The sequence below is a fragment of the Alternaria ventricosa genome, assembly GCF_023758065.1.
Source record: "Alternaria ventricosa strain BMP 2768 chromosome Unknown scaffold_11, whole genome shotgun sequence".
In the NCBI taxonomy this organism is placed as follows: Eukaryota; Fungi; Ascomycota; class Dothideomycetes; order Pleosporales; family Pleosporaceae; genus Alternaria; species Alternaria ventricosa.
In genome coordinates, this window is record NW_026055691.1 from 54625 (window position 1) to 69579 (window position 14955).

At 52.8% G+C, this 14955-nt stretch overlaps 4 protein-coding genes across 4 annotated transcripts; 1 reads left to right on the forward strand and 3 right to left on the reverse strand.

Moving 5' to 3' along the window:
- Nucleotides 1-1955: 1955 nt before the first annotated feature.
- Nucleotides 1956-3178, forward strand: J4E93_006502 (uncharacterized protein; the record flags this gene model as incomplete). The annotated part of the gene is made up of 3 exons (XM_049344415.1): nucleotides 1956-2117; nucleotides 2170-2337; nucleotides 2399-3178. 3 exons carry the CDS (start codon nucleotides 1956-1958, stop codon nucleotides 3176-3178), a joined length of 1110 nt encoding a protein of 369 aa, XP_049198069.1.
- A 4402-nt stretch (nucleotides 3179-7580) lies between these two features.
- Nucleotides 7581-8150, reverse strand: J4E93_006503 (uncharacterized protein; the record flags this gene model as incomplete). Its single annotated transcript, XM_049344416.1, has 1 exon — nucleotides 7581-8150. The coding sequence occupies one exon, from the start codon at nucleotides 8148-8150 to the stop codon at nucleotides 7581-7583; it is 570 nt and encodes a 189-aa protein (XP_049198070.1).
- Nucleotides 8151-8595: 445 nt separating this feature from the next.
- On the reverse strand, nucleotides 8596-10502 carry J4E93_006504 (uncharacterized protein; the record flags this gene model as incomplete). The annotated part of the gene is made up of 7 exons (XM_049344417.1): nucleotides 8596-8667; nucleotides 8733-9090; nucleotides 9140-9453; nucleotides 9501-9547; nucleotides 9594-10108; nucleotides 10233-10374; nucleotides 10430-10502. 7 exons carry the CDS (start codon nucleotides 10500-10502, stop codon nucleotides 8596-8598), a joined length of 1521 nt encoding a protein of 506 aa, XP_049198071.1.
- Nucleotides 10503-11563: 1061 nt separating this feature from the next.
- CTF1ALPHA (Cutinase transcription factor 1 alpha) lies at nucleotides 11564-14694 on the reverse strand (the record flags this gene model as incomplete). The annotated part of the gene is made up of 7 exons (XM_049344418.1): nucleotides 11564-11630; nucleotides 11684-12829; nucleotides 12876-14084; nucleotides 14134-14258; nucleotides 14316-14332; nucleotides 14480-14556; nucleotides 14606-14694. The coding sequence occupies 7 exons, from the start codon at nucleotides 14692-14694 to the stop codon at nucleotides 11564-11566; spliced, it is 2730 nt and encodes a 909-aa protein (XP_049198072.1).
- Between the last annotated feature and the right edge of the window lie 261 nt (nucleotides 14695-14955).

A 14955-nucleotide genomic window follows, 5' to 3' on the forward strand; every position in this document is an offset into this window, starting at 1 on the left:
GAACTCCGTCCTTACTACTTGCAGATCGGGTTCCTGCGCGCTACGGCGAAATTCTGCCGTGACTAATGACATCACCAGATCCCCAAGACAATCGGTGGCTTTGGCGCCGCTAGTACCATCTCTCGGTCGTTCTACAATTGGATGGAACTGAGTTTGTAGTTGCTTGGATTCCAGGCGTGCAGTTGTGCACGAAGGAAAGCTTGGAAAGTTATCGGCTGTCAGGTGTCTTCCGCCGCCGCAAGGAATGCGCAACGTCTCGTACTTCTTACTCAACGCAGAATCGGAGGATGCGGAAGTGCCGATGGTATCTTGGCGATAAGGCCTCCACACGACGAGGCCAGGAAGCTTTCCTATGAAAAGCATCGTGCATCTGACATTTTACCCTACGATCGACTATTGTCCACGCCGCTGGCGAAGATATGCTTGCCTTACGAGCGCTCAGAGTTGGGTGACAGTGTCAGCGCTGTCAGGATGGTACGCTAGCTTGCTGACTAATACACGCGGTGTCCACGCGTTGGGTGTGCTAGGAGCGCGTCAGATCGATGCAACCTACCTTAGTCACACTGACGTTTCCTATGACAAGCTGTTGACTCACTCGCAAAAAGTGCGACTGATTCGCTTGACTCGGTGTCCTCTACCTAGGTTCTTTGAGAGATAATGGCGTCGGTGGAAGCCGAAACACGACATGTTCGCTCCCCTTTTGATCTGTTCGCTCTAGTAAGCCAACTCAATACAACAGAATGGGGATACAAGTGATTAACATGCCTTTAGGAACATTGGGAAAGCACCAGACCTGCGCTGCCAGCCGACCATCATCAGCGATGGATTGAAATAGCCAGGAGGTACCGCAGTACAAGCCTCCTGCAGAGATGGGTGCGGCATGCCTCACCCGATGCCACGGCGTGATTGCATTGGCCTCAAAATTGACGCTACCCAGCCTCTGTACAAGCGGGTCCAGGGCGCACTGGACGAAGTCCCTGGTGCAGCATCTCTTCCTTCGCCCACCACAAAACAAATCGACGAGATATTTGCTCCGCATCAAACCATCCAAGAACACAACATTAACAGATGGTACTCAGGGTGGAACACAGTCTGGTTAAGGACATGTTACAAGCCCTCAATGGCCCAAAGCTACGCTGAGCTTGCACGACTTTCTGGGGCTAACATCGAGGACGGCTGCGTTGAAAGTTTGAACCATGTTTTAGATGATTGTGCGCTTTATGACTTCCATGGACTGGATCAGGAAGTCCTGGATCAGCTTCTTCTTCGCATTCCCGGACTGACCGATGGTTTGGGTATAATGGACGAGTATGGAGATGGTAGTGAACTTGTTTATGGAAGTGCCATCTACCAAATCGAGAGGGAAGAGGACGGGAGTCATGTAGATCGCAACATCACAGATCAAGAGCTGTTCGATATCAGAGAAGTGGCTAACCGAGTTCAGAACTATGTGTATGTGGCAGACGAAGAAGCTATCGAGAAGAGCAGGGTGAAAATATGGTGGTTCGATGAGTTTGGAAAGATCATCTGGGACAGCTACGCTGAAATCCCAGATTCCGATTTGGATGGGCTGCGCGGTGCGATGATGGATGGGCAAGGCTTTGTCGAAATTGTTGGAGAAGACGGCAAAAGGGGCGGTCAAATTGCCCGACCATAGCCAGTTCAAGAACGGATGACAGGGCAGGCACGACTTGGCAACGATGCTTTACCACCCATTTGTTTGAGAAGAACAAACCGATGTGGTAATTGCGAGAAGAGCATGGGTTATGCGATGCTGTCATGCGAGCACATCATCAAGCGGGGTATTGCGTGCTCGCCACCTCCGCATCTATGCAGCGAGACACAACCCGTTGCGATGGACTAGAAATAACCGGGAACAACGTCGCAGAATGTATAAAAGTCAAACAGGACTCCAAGTCGCCCAAGTCTCGTAAGTTGAAACTACTGCCAGCAACATGCCATCAACGACGCTGCAACAGCCACCTTCCATTCCAAAGTGGGGACAGCCCAAGCAAACAACGAAGAAGCTAGACTGGGCAGAGATCAAGGTCATTGATCTATCTACGTATGACGAACCTAGTGGAAAACAAAAACTGGCTGAAGAGCTGAGAGACGCAGTGAGTTGGCAGCTAGACTGTGCGACAAACGTCCCTTCTGACAACGCCGAAGGTGCACCACACGGGCTTCTTCAGCGTTACTGGCACTGGTCTAACGCAGGAAGAGGTCGAGCGTCAATATGATATTGGTCAAGCTTATTTCGACTTGCCGTTAGAGAAGAAGGGCGACCCAAAGTACCGATGTGATTTCGCAAAGGGCAACTACTTTGGATACCGTGCTGTACGCCCCTCATATCCATGCCATTAGAAAGCAAATTACGCTTGTCTAACGCAAAGCCAAGGCCAACGAGAAGAAAATCATGGGTACCGCGATCCTCGATAACGTTGAATCCCTCAACATACCCAAATTCATCCCTTCAAACTCCCACGAGCCATTTCCACACTTCCTCCACCCCTTTCGCCCAGAGATCGAGTCCTTCTCGCGCCGCTCTCTGGACATAGCATCCAAGATCTTCACGCTCTTCTCTTTGATCCTGGAACTACCCGAGACCTACTTCTCAGATCAACATCGCTATGACGACGCATCAGAAGACCATCTACGCTACATGATTTACCACCCACGCCCCGCTGCCGACGATGCCAAAGTTCAGAATACTTGGTCTCGCGCGCACACTGATTTCGGAAGCTTGACACTACTCTGGAGTCAAGATGTGGCAGGTCTCCAACTCAAAACTCCGGCTGGAGAGTGGAAGTACGTTCCGCCTGTTTCCGATGGTATTATCTGTAATGTTGGCGACACACTGTCCTTCTGGTCGGCAGGCTACTTCAAGTCGACTATCCACAGAGTAATTAGACCACCGGAGGATCAAGCGCATATCCATCGGCTAGGACTATTCTACTTTGTTAGACCGGGGAATGAGGTAGATATCAAGCCTGTGGCATCGCCTTTGTTGAGAAGGTTAGGGCTTGTTGGCGAAGATGCGGAAGAGAGGGAGCCGGTCAGGGGGCTGGAGTATGTGAGGGAGAGAGTGAAAGATTATCACGATCATGGGGATTATGCGGACAAGAAAGGCAAGAAGTTCAAGGTGGGGAACTTGGAAATCGAAGACGAGGCAGCATAGCGTCGCGAGAGAGCCAGTCTCTCCCTGGAAACACTCGCGCTATGAACGTCGAAGAAAGAACAGTACATGAAACTATGAGCCTAACACTCCATGCCGATCAGACGACCTCTTCAAATGAAGCACTCCACAATCTCCGTACTCACAATTCCTTTAGCTGCAAACCTCATACTCCTTCTATCCCCCCACACCGCACTGTTCCAACTCTGACAAATCTCCAACCCAGTATTTACCCTCTTAACCTTCCCCGCCCACTTCGGCTCCCTCTCCAATTTCTCAAATATTGGTAAACCACCCCTGCCATTGTAGCAGGCGTCATACGCCGCCGTCTTCCATGGTCCCAAGGGCTCCTTCCGATACCCATGACTGATCTTGATGCGACGATTGATGCCATGCGCAAGGTATTGTGTGATGGCCGCGAGTATGGCGTAGCGCTCTGGGTCGTGGTCGCGCGGATCGGGGATGGAGTGGACGTGCCAATTTGTGTGGTCGAAGAAGTCTTGCACTTCGTTGCGGAGGACTTCATAGTCGCCGCGGATTAGGTAGTGGTACATTACGTAGATTTTGTCTAGAGGGGTTTCGTTGGGCTTGCGCTTGGGGAGGAGGATGGCATCAAGGCTGAAGACTAGTCAGTGTGTGGTTTACAAACATGGGTGGGACAAGGATACGAATGCTACGTACGGCCAGGGATATATTGCAGAGACGGGATGGGAAGAGAGTGAGGGATGCACATGGTGTGTGCTGAAGGTGCGTAGCTTGGTGTATAGTGCCGGGTGATTGTTTAGGAAGTATGCTTTGCAGCCCCGGTGAAGAGGTAGTGGTTGTGAAGGTTGAAGAGGTATTGTGGGGTAGTAGCGTGGCATTTTGACGGCTCGACAGTGGGGACCTTGATACGCGCTTGGAAAGAATCCTCAGTACGAAGGCGCTCGAAAGAAGGGTATGAAGTCGAACGGTAGCCTCGGACATGATCATGACATGTTTGAAGAGATGTCGAGTGTTGCGAACAAATCGGAGGAGAATGATCTGGCTTCAACTTCGGCACGTAATGACCGTGTCGTCTCAGAGAGTGGCCTATGAGCTGTCGAAGCTCGAGACACAACAGGTCATATGGTTGATCATGCGGTAAAGAGAAAGCATTCCCATTGAGCGGGACCAGTGTACTGGTCCCGAGGGGTACCGTTGTAAGTGCCGTGTTCCAGTGCGTCGGACTCTGACACATGGTCCTTGCATCATCTTGACATTCGTCGAAACATCGGCTGACGGATAAGAGTTCTGTGGTTCAGGAGCGGTGGTGACGATTTGAGGAACAGCTCCGCGAGCCGCTACGCTAGACTCAACCGTCAGCTCTGGTCGCCATGCGATGCCTCTCAAAATTGGATTGACTCTGTTCGCTATATCGGAACATACTTCAAGAAATAAAAATAGCGAGTGTCGTGAAAGGTCAATGTGATCCCAGAAATCTGCTGATTCCAACCGCTAAGCGAATTTCGATGTAGTATCGTGCAACATGCGCCTAAAGACCCTGAAAATATCTTGCGTTTGGTATCAATGTTCTCCTTGAACTTCTAAAGTCCCTCCAACATCCATGCTCTTCTTGCTCTTGCCAAAACCCTTTAACTTATCCTTCAAGCTCGCGCTGAACTTCCTAGACATACTCCCACCAGCTCTCTCCACCCTACCCACCAGATTCTTCACACTGTCCTTTCCCTCTGTGATAACGGGCGCAACACCAGTAGAAATACTTCTCTTGAGATCCGAGCCTATGGAAGTCACCGCTTTGACCTTGAGCTTCTCCCAGCTGGCGGTTCTGCCATGCGATTGATAGCCGTGCGATTGATAGCGATGCTTCTTGACCTTAGGTCGCTGCCTGGGCGTCGAATGATAGGGGTTTGGTGTGAAGGTGCTGCAAGTAGGGTATGAAGATGGCCATCGCGATGGTAGTGACATATGGTGCGGTTCTGGCGTGGGTGTTGGATGCAGAGCCGAAGAAGATGTAGGGGCCCAGGACGATCGGTTCGACATAGCGGTTTCGGGTCTGAGGTGCTGATTCGTGATGGAATTTCGTGAGAATACCCTTGATATAGCCGGCCTCTCCAAGTCTTCTCCAGGTATTGGCAGAATTTCCCTGCCGTAAGGAGACGATTCAATGTCCAAGTCAAAGACCCGCCCGTGCCTCCTTTCTTGTCTTGCCTCAAAGCTTCCCCGTTCATCTGCAACACGCCTTATGCTAAGCTTACGCCTGAACTTGTCGATACTACCCACTCGGCTGCGGATACTGCCATACTTGCTGTCTTGCTTGCCCAGACGTCTTCCTTCACCGTGTACGTCGCGATTTGCTTGTTCCTGGCGAGTAAGGAAATCCTCGATCCACTCCTTTGAGCTTTCACCAGTGGCACAAGGTTGAACCCATTCGCTCGATCTTGCCCAGTCATGTAAATACACTCTTTCAGTGGACATCGAAAGAACGTTGCTATTCAATCTTGAATGAGCTTCATAAACTCCACCGCTCAATGGCACATTGGATATAGACTCTGGAGTACCGGTAGGCGTTGCGTCACTAATTACACGGCTGGGCCACGTCCTTCTGAATGAGTTACGCAGACTGGCGACTTCATGGAGTCTTGCATCTAGCTCGCCGATAGACTGCATGCTTTGGAGCTGTGCGGATGGATGAATGTGGATAGGTCCAGGCTCTGTGTGCGACTTCGCAGAGACTTGGGAAGTCATTGTCGATGCGCGCGAGGAAGGCCTACTTAGAGGCGAGCATGGATGAATAGTTTGCTCCTCAGTATCATGGATTAATGTAGTGGTTCTCGGAGGAGGTGCAGATGCTGGGCGATATAACGGTGTTTCATATTCGATGACCGCAGTCAGCTCGTTTTGAGACGACTTCGGCAGAGGCTTGCGGCGAGGCATAGTGAGGGCATTGCTCTGGTATACAGTATCCGTCATATTCAAGAACTGAAGCTTCGGTACAGCCGGGTATGTGGGCACTCCTGAGGTAGTTACGTCGTCGTACGTTCGTACAAGCTTTTGCCGGTTTGTCGCAGACAGCATCGAGAAAGAATCGGTCGTGCTGGGTGAACTGCCGCTGCACGCGGGAAGCTGATCAGATGGCATTTGGGTACGTTCCAAACCTCCATAGATGTATCTATCCTCAATGATTTGCGTATCCTCTGGGGTCGGCATGTCTCTCGCTTCTGCCGTGGCAGTACGTGTACCGTTTCCTTGCCTGTGCATATGTTAGTGGGGCTTGACATTGTATCTTGGGTTGTATACTCAGATTTCGCGTGTCTCGATATTTGTACGGCTTTCAGCAAGACCTCCGCGCCCTTGTCATGATCCGAGGCATGTGCGACGTTGGCAGCATTGCTAGCCTCCATAATGATGGGTGTTGTTGGAAGAGAGCTAGAATTACATTCTCGCAACAGGCTCCAGGAAAAGCTCGTACGTCAATGAGCATCGTGTACAGGCAGTCCCACGATTGGCGACAATCGGATCCACCTGTGCCCGCGGTATCGTCAGTCGGTTACCCGTAGCTGATGTGCAAACTCAGATCGCTTATGGATTTGAGGGGAGGCGATCAGGGTCTGAGATAATCATTTGCCGGATCGAATACCTCATTGTCACCGCGGAGCGGGGTTCAATTGCGATGCGAACCTGGTACTGATTGCGGAGGACCCTGCATCACGTCGTCGCCTTTTGCGCTGCCGTCCTCGGATCCCGCACTGAGAAACTCTGCGCGATGGATAGGTCTTCTGTAAACCTCTGTCTACAGATGAGATACCATCAATTGGTGCAATCTCGTCGCTGTTGAAGATATGTTGGTAAGCAATCGAAGGTTATTGGCGGAAACCCCTGTAGTATGAGCTCGGTTGTGCCTATCGGAGTGCTAGTGGAAGGCATGAAATACGCGATGATTAAGAGTGAACGCGGATGCGGAAGGTGGAGCGGGGCTTGAAAAGACATCGTGACGGATTGGGGTTGTGGGAAAGAGCGTACCGTGGCACCCACCCTTCTGTACCAATACTATCTACTTCAACGCATGGGCGATGACAGAGAATGCGGATCAATGACCGTGATTTTGTACAGCTATGAGTGCGGGTCAATCACTGTGATCCGCCTGTGTTACTTAAGTGCGGATACGAAAGTCAAGCTTCAACGTTCAGAAGTGCAGGAGGAGGAATATTAATACCTAGGTATTGCGCTAGCCAACACGTGCTCGTCACATGTCACCTTTAGTGCATATGGTTCTCAGTGCAGAAACAGACTTCAGGAATGCCTGAGGATACGCCCACTGAAATCGCCGGCATCAATGATAAAAGTGAACACCCATGCAGCCATAGCCTTACTGCTCCATCGCAATACTGCGCTCGTAGAGGTCAGACACTACCAGCAGATCAATTCAGGCTATTCCATGCGGTTTTGGAAAGAACTTACGAGTCAACCCGTCCAAGAAGAACCCCTCCAGATTCTTCGCCACTCGCTCATATCTAGCCAAGTCATCTTCATTGAGAATCACGTTGACCTTGGCTCTGATGCCCCGAATATGCGCCATAAACTTCAGGAAGTTCCCTGTGAGGCGATCTACAATGACGACCTCCATGTCACCACCCTTCAGCGGTCGGGTGTCAAGACGCATTACATACGTTGGCTCGTTCGTTTGGATGGCTTTCTGAAACCGCTCGGAGTACTGATAGAGGAAAGCGACATGATCCGCGATATCCTCCCAGAAGCCGATGAGCGAGAGAAGAGCAACGCGACACGATGCCGAATGGTGGACGTCGATGGACTGGTGGCCGGGAAGACCACAGACACGACAGCCGCCGTATGTAGGACGCGCCAATAGATTAAAGCGGTCGGGGCTTTGCGGAACTTGCTTCGCCCCGGCTGGAGTCAGCTCGCGAACGGCTACCGAGAGCTTCATGAGCGTTTGCCGAACATAGTCGGCATCGCTCGAAGTTGGGGATGACATAGTGATTGAGTGCTGTGTATTAGTATTGACGTCGTTTGGAGACACAAAGATCTTGTGAGAGTAGTCTGCAGGTTAGTGCTTGCGAGAATCGCTGAAGTTGAGACCGGTGATAGAGGGGGTAAAGTGAGGTTGTATAGTAGATGGTGGACGAAGAAGGGTCGATGCAAGGCGTCGGGGTAGTCACGATCTCACCGCTAACAGTGAGAGAAGGCACGTGCCGGCCAAAGCAGCAGGCACACACCTGCCAATTGCTGTCTCACGGATCAAGAGACCATAGTGAATGATGTCGCCTCACAAGCACGTGCATGAAGCGTAGACTAGAACAGTTGCTCAATCCCCAGGCGTAAGACCCTCAGGGTACTTTATTGGTATCATACCAGCCGAGGTTACCACCAAGCGGTGCATGTGCGATAAGACGTTTCACTCAGTGTGAAGAGGAAGCCTACTACATCTGTCCTGCCATAGCAGGGCTACCGTGGCGCTGATCAAGGTGATCATAGTTGAGGTCAAACTCTTTCTATACTCGCATTAGTGTCTGGTACGTTGTTGATAGGAAGTACATTGGTAGAGCGGAACACATACCCTTTCTCTTCTCCAGTTCTTAACATCGAAGAATAGATACCATCCATGTTCCTCTTTTGGCGAAATCCTGATAGGCGCCGCGAGATCTGGATCCTTCATCATCCACTGCTGGAGCTTCATGTGCCACCGCCAATCGCGATTGTATAGCTCTTGTGCGGCAATTTCTTGCAAGATGTCCCTCGGGAATTGATAGAAGATAGCTAATAGTGTTTCGGCGGAGAAGCTGGCCATTTTGGAATGCAGTGGTGGAACATTTGTTACAGTGTACGCCGCTGGTAGAGTGAAATCTGGTGGGATTACTGGCTTGACGTTGGATTCCACGAAAGGTGAACCAAACGTGGGATGTAAGGGAGAATTACTAAGAAGATTATTAGCAGATGCGTTGAGCGGGGTAAAGGAACGCGTACTCTGGCCGGCTCAGATCGAGGCCCAGAACTGTCAGATCTTGGCCCATAGCCAGCGAGGAATAGTCGGGGCTGTCCATAGGTATCATAGACAGGAGACCAGGTAGACCGTATCTTTCCGAGTCCGTCATGTCCGAGAGCTTCTTGTGTAGCATGTTCTGCGCGTTTGGGGAGCCGAGAACATCAGACCCAAATGTTTGCTCGAATTGATTCTGCTGCTGCCGTTGGCCGCCCGGGGCAAGATCAGCACCACCTCGCATGCTTGTCTGAGGACCTAGGGAGAACATGTTGCCTTGCTGTCCTATCCGTTGGTTTCCCTACATGGTTTTAGCCAAGGTACAGCGCAGTTGCATGTTGTACTTACATCCGCTTGGTTGCCTGTCCGCATGTTCTCAAACGGTGCCCGTGATGCTATCATCGTTAGTGACTGATATGATGGCTGAAACCTCTTGCTTACATGTACCTGGCGGTGCCCTGCCACCCACAGTGGGGTTGATGCTCCGGTCTTGCTGGCTATCTGTCGGGCTTGAGAGGCCGTTCCGCGTTTGTCCGAGCCCAGGAAAGGCGCTGTTTCCATTCGCACCGAATGCTGCTGCGTTCTGTATCAGGCCAGCTCTTCGATCTTGTGGAATGTCTCCGCCAGCACCCCCTAGTGGAGGAAACTCCTCGATGTTGCCTGTTTGCGGCTGAACACCCCCCAACTGTCCGACACCCCCTTGTCCTCCAAACCGATAATCATCCCCAGCACCAGAGAACTGGCTTTGGGATGAATCATCCTGTCCCTGGTTCTGCTGTTGTTGATTCGTAGCCTGTGTAGCCTGCCCTTGGCCCTGTTGTTGACCTTGGCCTTGCGGACGTCCGATCGTGTTTTGCTGGGCTTGCTGGGTGGTTCGTAGGGTGGGGTTCGACCACATCTGCTGTGCGGTGGTGTTCTGTTGCGCTTGCGGCGCGCCCGACAGCGAAGGGAATTCCCTATGGTCATCAACATTTAGCTTGTGTCTCTCAACGTCCTTCGGACTCTCGGAGTAGAGCTGGGAAGTCTTCTTTCGGTACTCTCCTTTCTTTCGTTTCGGAGACATTTTGTGTGTTGACTTACTCAAGATTCAGCGGCGTATGTGGCTGCGAGCCACCCATTGCTTGCGCGAAGCTTGACATGGCCCCGCCGTTTGTTCGTGTTTGCGCATTCGATAGGCCCGGCGCACCCATTGGAGCTCCAAACCCCCATTGAGATGCAGCACCTGCATAGACAGCAATCAGCGATACAGCCCAAACTCGCTCTGGGATTGTCCTCACCCATCTTGCCATTCTGCAACCTATTCGCACCGAGTGGGGCACCACGGCCCGGATTTTGTTGCGCTTGAAACATGTCGGGGCGTATTTTGTAGGAATGATGCGCCCTAACCTACACGAGAGAGGAAGTTAGTATTGTTTGATTCGGGAGCAGGTACTTGGTCGAGCGAATGACAAGGCTGCGGCGAAGCAGTTGAGGGAGGCGCGTAGTGAGTACGGCTGTGTAAAGGTATCGTAATCGTTGTAGGGCCGTTATTCGGGCGCGTTCGGTGTCGTAGTCGTGGGTGGCTGCATTGCGATGTGCGGCGTGGTACGATTCCGGTTCGACCTTGGGGTTTATGCGGGCAACAGAAGGAATGGGTGCACTTGGAGGGCTTCAAGAAGGGGCATTTACGAACCTGGTAATAAAGTCGTGATCTGACCTTGGGCGGCTAGTGTACGTCGAGCTCACGGTGTTGTTGTATCAGTCTCGCGTACTTAGGTACGTGAAGTTGCGAGGTTCCCGAAACCGAAATGGTGCTAACCCAATCGGGCCTGCATAGGCTTATGACGCGGGGAGCCAACCGGTCCACGGGTGGATCTTCCGTCGAAATTGAGAGCTTCGGACTTCTTAGCACTGGAGACTGTGCTGAATCATAATTTCGACACAAATGTGATGACCACGTAAGAACGAAAGATAGCATGAACCCAGATTAGAAGTATTCTATGGCAATCATCAGCGACGTATCCCAAGAGCATGCACATGAGACAGATGAAATCTAGCGAAGGCCTCACGGGGCATTGGATTGGAGTGTCTTGACGTGAAGGTTTTGAAGCTGTCAAGATCTGACCATAATCACCCTCAGTCACAAGTGTGCATCGTGGAATCCGTCCAAGCACGCGAGTATTATGCATTGATGGTAGCTTATATTGAAGCGGACACAGAGAAGTAGTATGCCGAAAAATGTCGTCCTGTAGTATGCCAAATCATCTTCTTTTGTACGCGGGGCGTACAGAACCCACACGCTGCTACCTTGAACCTTTGGTAGAGATATGTATCCATGCAACAACTGAATCCACGCTACTGATATGCTTACACGCGGAGCAAAGCTTGAACACAAAGCAATCGAACAATCACAAAAGCAAACGCTTGTGGGTCTAAGCAGGGCCTTGCTGAAACAGATGTGACATGTCGGCTTCACCGTTGATGCCGAAGAAGTTGAACCTGAGCCGAAGAGTTAGTGACAGTATTTAGACAGAACCGCAATTTCGACTTACCAATCATCGACATTCAAGCTCATAGGCACGATGGGGTTGGGCCGGCCTCCGGAGCTCTGACTCCAAGCGTCATCCTGTGCGCTGTGCTGTTGCTGGTTCTGCGACATCATCTCCATCTGTTGCTGCCAGGCCTGAGTATTATTATGCTCGTAACCGCTGGAGATGCCCGTGTTTGACGGTGGATTCTGCATCTGTGACTGGCCCCCAGCAGTCTGTTGAGAGGGCATGGCCATGTTTTGAGGTTGACTTAAGGCAGGATCTACAAGGCTATGATTTTGCATGGGTGACATCTGGGGAAAGTTGACTTGTGTGTCGGCAGGGAACAGCTGGTCGGGCTGAAAGTTCTGCCACACTTCTTGGCTAATATTAGGGGTATCACGGGTCACCAGGAAAAGATCCGGTGGCGTTCCTGGATACGAGTAGGAAGGATTGAACGGGGTCGTAGGACGCGTCCCTGACCGTGAAGGGCCCATAAATGCGTCGTGATTTTGCCGATTCATCTGTGGAGATCCAGTAGTCATCTGCGGCATCTGCTGTTGGGGTTGCAGCTCGCGCGAAGGTGTGACGGCAGGAGTCTGCGGTCTGGACCGCTCGTAGGAGACTTGAGCAGATGGCGGCCCACTTGGAACGGGGAAGCCTAGGTCCATATCATCGAACTTTCGTTTCGATGATTCTTGGGCAGGCTTCGGTGGCGGTGGCGGTGGAACCGAAGGGACCTTGTTTTTCTTATGGTTGCGGCCGGCAGCTTTCTGCAGACGCTCTTCAAGGTGCTTGTTCCCAAGAATTGATTCGAAGAGAGTGTGCACCATCTTTGCGACAAGCCAGACTTTGGAGACCTCTTTGAGGGCATCCAGGCAGATCTGCAGTCGCTGCTCAGTCGCTGAAACGACAGACTTATTAGACGACTTCATCTGGTAGACGTGCATGATGAGGGCGGAGAACAAGCTGTAGACGATGAAAGCCGGAGTATACCGAATCTCGTCATGAGCTCTGAGGTTTTCAATGATGGATGTGATCATAGCGGCCGCTTGATACGCAATGTTTCGTGATGGGTAGGCGTTGGCTTCACCAAAACCGTCTAGATGAGTGGCTTTGGGTGAGCCTGCTGGTGGCATGTGTGCGCGATGCAGAAGACACAAAGTGGTGCTGCGAGCGTTAGTCTACGTCAGGGTTAAAGGATGCATAGACGTACTAGTAATTCGAATGTAACAAGGCAGCCCAGAAATGATGGCGATTTCGCTCCCACTGCACTTCCGGCGGACAGTGTTGCAGCCAGTCGGCGAGGGCCATGTCGCTGTGTGTCAGGTCTATGGCATTCGCCCTGCGGTGTTTCGACGCTACCGAGTATTGTTGTGATAGGACCAAGCCCATAATCTCGCTTAGCTTGACATAGTTGATGAAGAACTGAACATGGATCGGATCTGGTGGGTATTCTGCGGCGTGCTCTGTCTCGTCGTCGATGAAGTCATCTTCAGACACCATCTCGACGTCGGAATCTTCAGGGTCAATGGCAACCGGCCGGCCAAGTGCGACTGCCACTGAACGGTCTCGGCTGTACAGGGTCCACCAGATACGCTTCCACAGGCGCTTGTCGGAGCGTGTGAGCTGTGATCCTTCGACGCTGCGGTGCATGCCCGAACCCTGGGCTACTACGATAGCGACTCGGGTCCAGTAGAAAACGTTCTTGGTCACGTCCTCGGGCCCCTCCCAGTACCAGCCCATCAGGATGAGGGCTTGCACGATGGTCACGCGATCATCTTCGAAGTTGGCGTCGTATAGCGCCTTTGCGCGCTTGTAGAAGGTCATGGCCGCGGGGGTAGTTGAGCCACTGGAGTCCATCAACTGCGCATTGGTACACACGCGTGAGCCTGCCAGGAGTATGGCCTGCAGCAGAAGGAGCGAGGGCGGGTTCTTGGGGTCTCGATACTGGCGCATGAAGCGACTGCGGTTGATGACTGGCACGACCGGAGCCACCCATCTGAAGAAAGCCTCGACAAGCTCGTCGCACAACGCCCGGGGTGGGAGCAGGAAGGCGCCTCGCTGATGCAGTATCTCAATCTCCATGTTGTCCATCTCATTGACCCGCGCCTTCGCGCCCCGCACGTTCTCGGGCAGCGGGTAGTGGACGACATCGGTGGTGCCATAGCGGTCGTGCACAAGCAGCGACAGGTTGGAGGACTCCCCAAGGTATGCGACGCGGCCGGCTTCCTTGATGGGGGCGCGCGCAAACTTGGGCTTCATGAACTGCACATAGGTGCCGTTGTGGGTGGCCTGTTGGGCGGCGTACTCGGGCGAGACGGTGGTGGAGGGGGTCCCGTCCTGGGTGTTGTATACGGTCGACTTCTCGCGGGGCTCAGCGGAGGTGCTGGCGGGCGAGCGGTCGTCGCTGTCGCCGCGGTCACTGCTGTCGCGTCAGTTGATAGCACGCTGGCGGTTGGTCGCGTGCGTACCTCTCTGCATCCTTGGCCCGGGCCGTCTGCGTCTTCTTGCGCTTGGGCTGGGGGATGCGGCACTCGATGCCGAAGGCGGTGCAGTTGGTGCATGGGATCCCCAATGAGGCGGCGTCGCATCGTACCTATTGCTGGTTATGTCGCGTTCTGGCAGCACGGCGGTTCCGCGGCTGATTACTCACTTTCCTCGCGTGGCAGGCTGCGATGCGTGGTGGTTAGCATTCGTTCTCCAGGCCGACCGAGGTGCCGAGGCTCGCGAGCTGAACCATATATCCCACCGACCGCAATGGCTCCTCCCTCGTACCATCAGGGGCGCAGATACAGGCAAGACATGGGTCGCACTCACTTTCGCACGCCCGGCTGGCGCGTTGCCGCCGGAAAGACGGGTGTCCAGGGGGAACTGACTGCGACGACGCCGACGGCCTGGCTGGTATGAGCATGTGCTGGAGTGCTGCGCGCGACTGCAACCTACGGAGTCCCAATGCTGGGTTGCGCAGCCAGCGGCGGCGGCGCTGCTGCTGCGGGCACGGCGCTGGCCATGAAGGAGTGTTCGCCCGACATGCTGCTGTCGCTGTGCTCTTTGACGCGGTCGTCGAGGGTTGAGGTTGTGATTCGTCCGCAAATGGTCGTGTTCTTTGGGGGCACGCACAGTGTGAACTAGCGCGGGCGCCGGGGTGCTACGGCAAGGCAGTTATTACCATTGCGACACGAAACGTGCTTTTTCTAGACAGACAGGATATTCGCTCACACGCCAGAAATTGCACTGCTACCTAGGCTGCTTCTGGGCCGTGTCACGTTGGCTCGACTCTGCCTTCTTTGTTG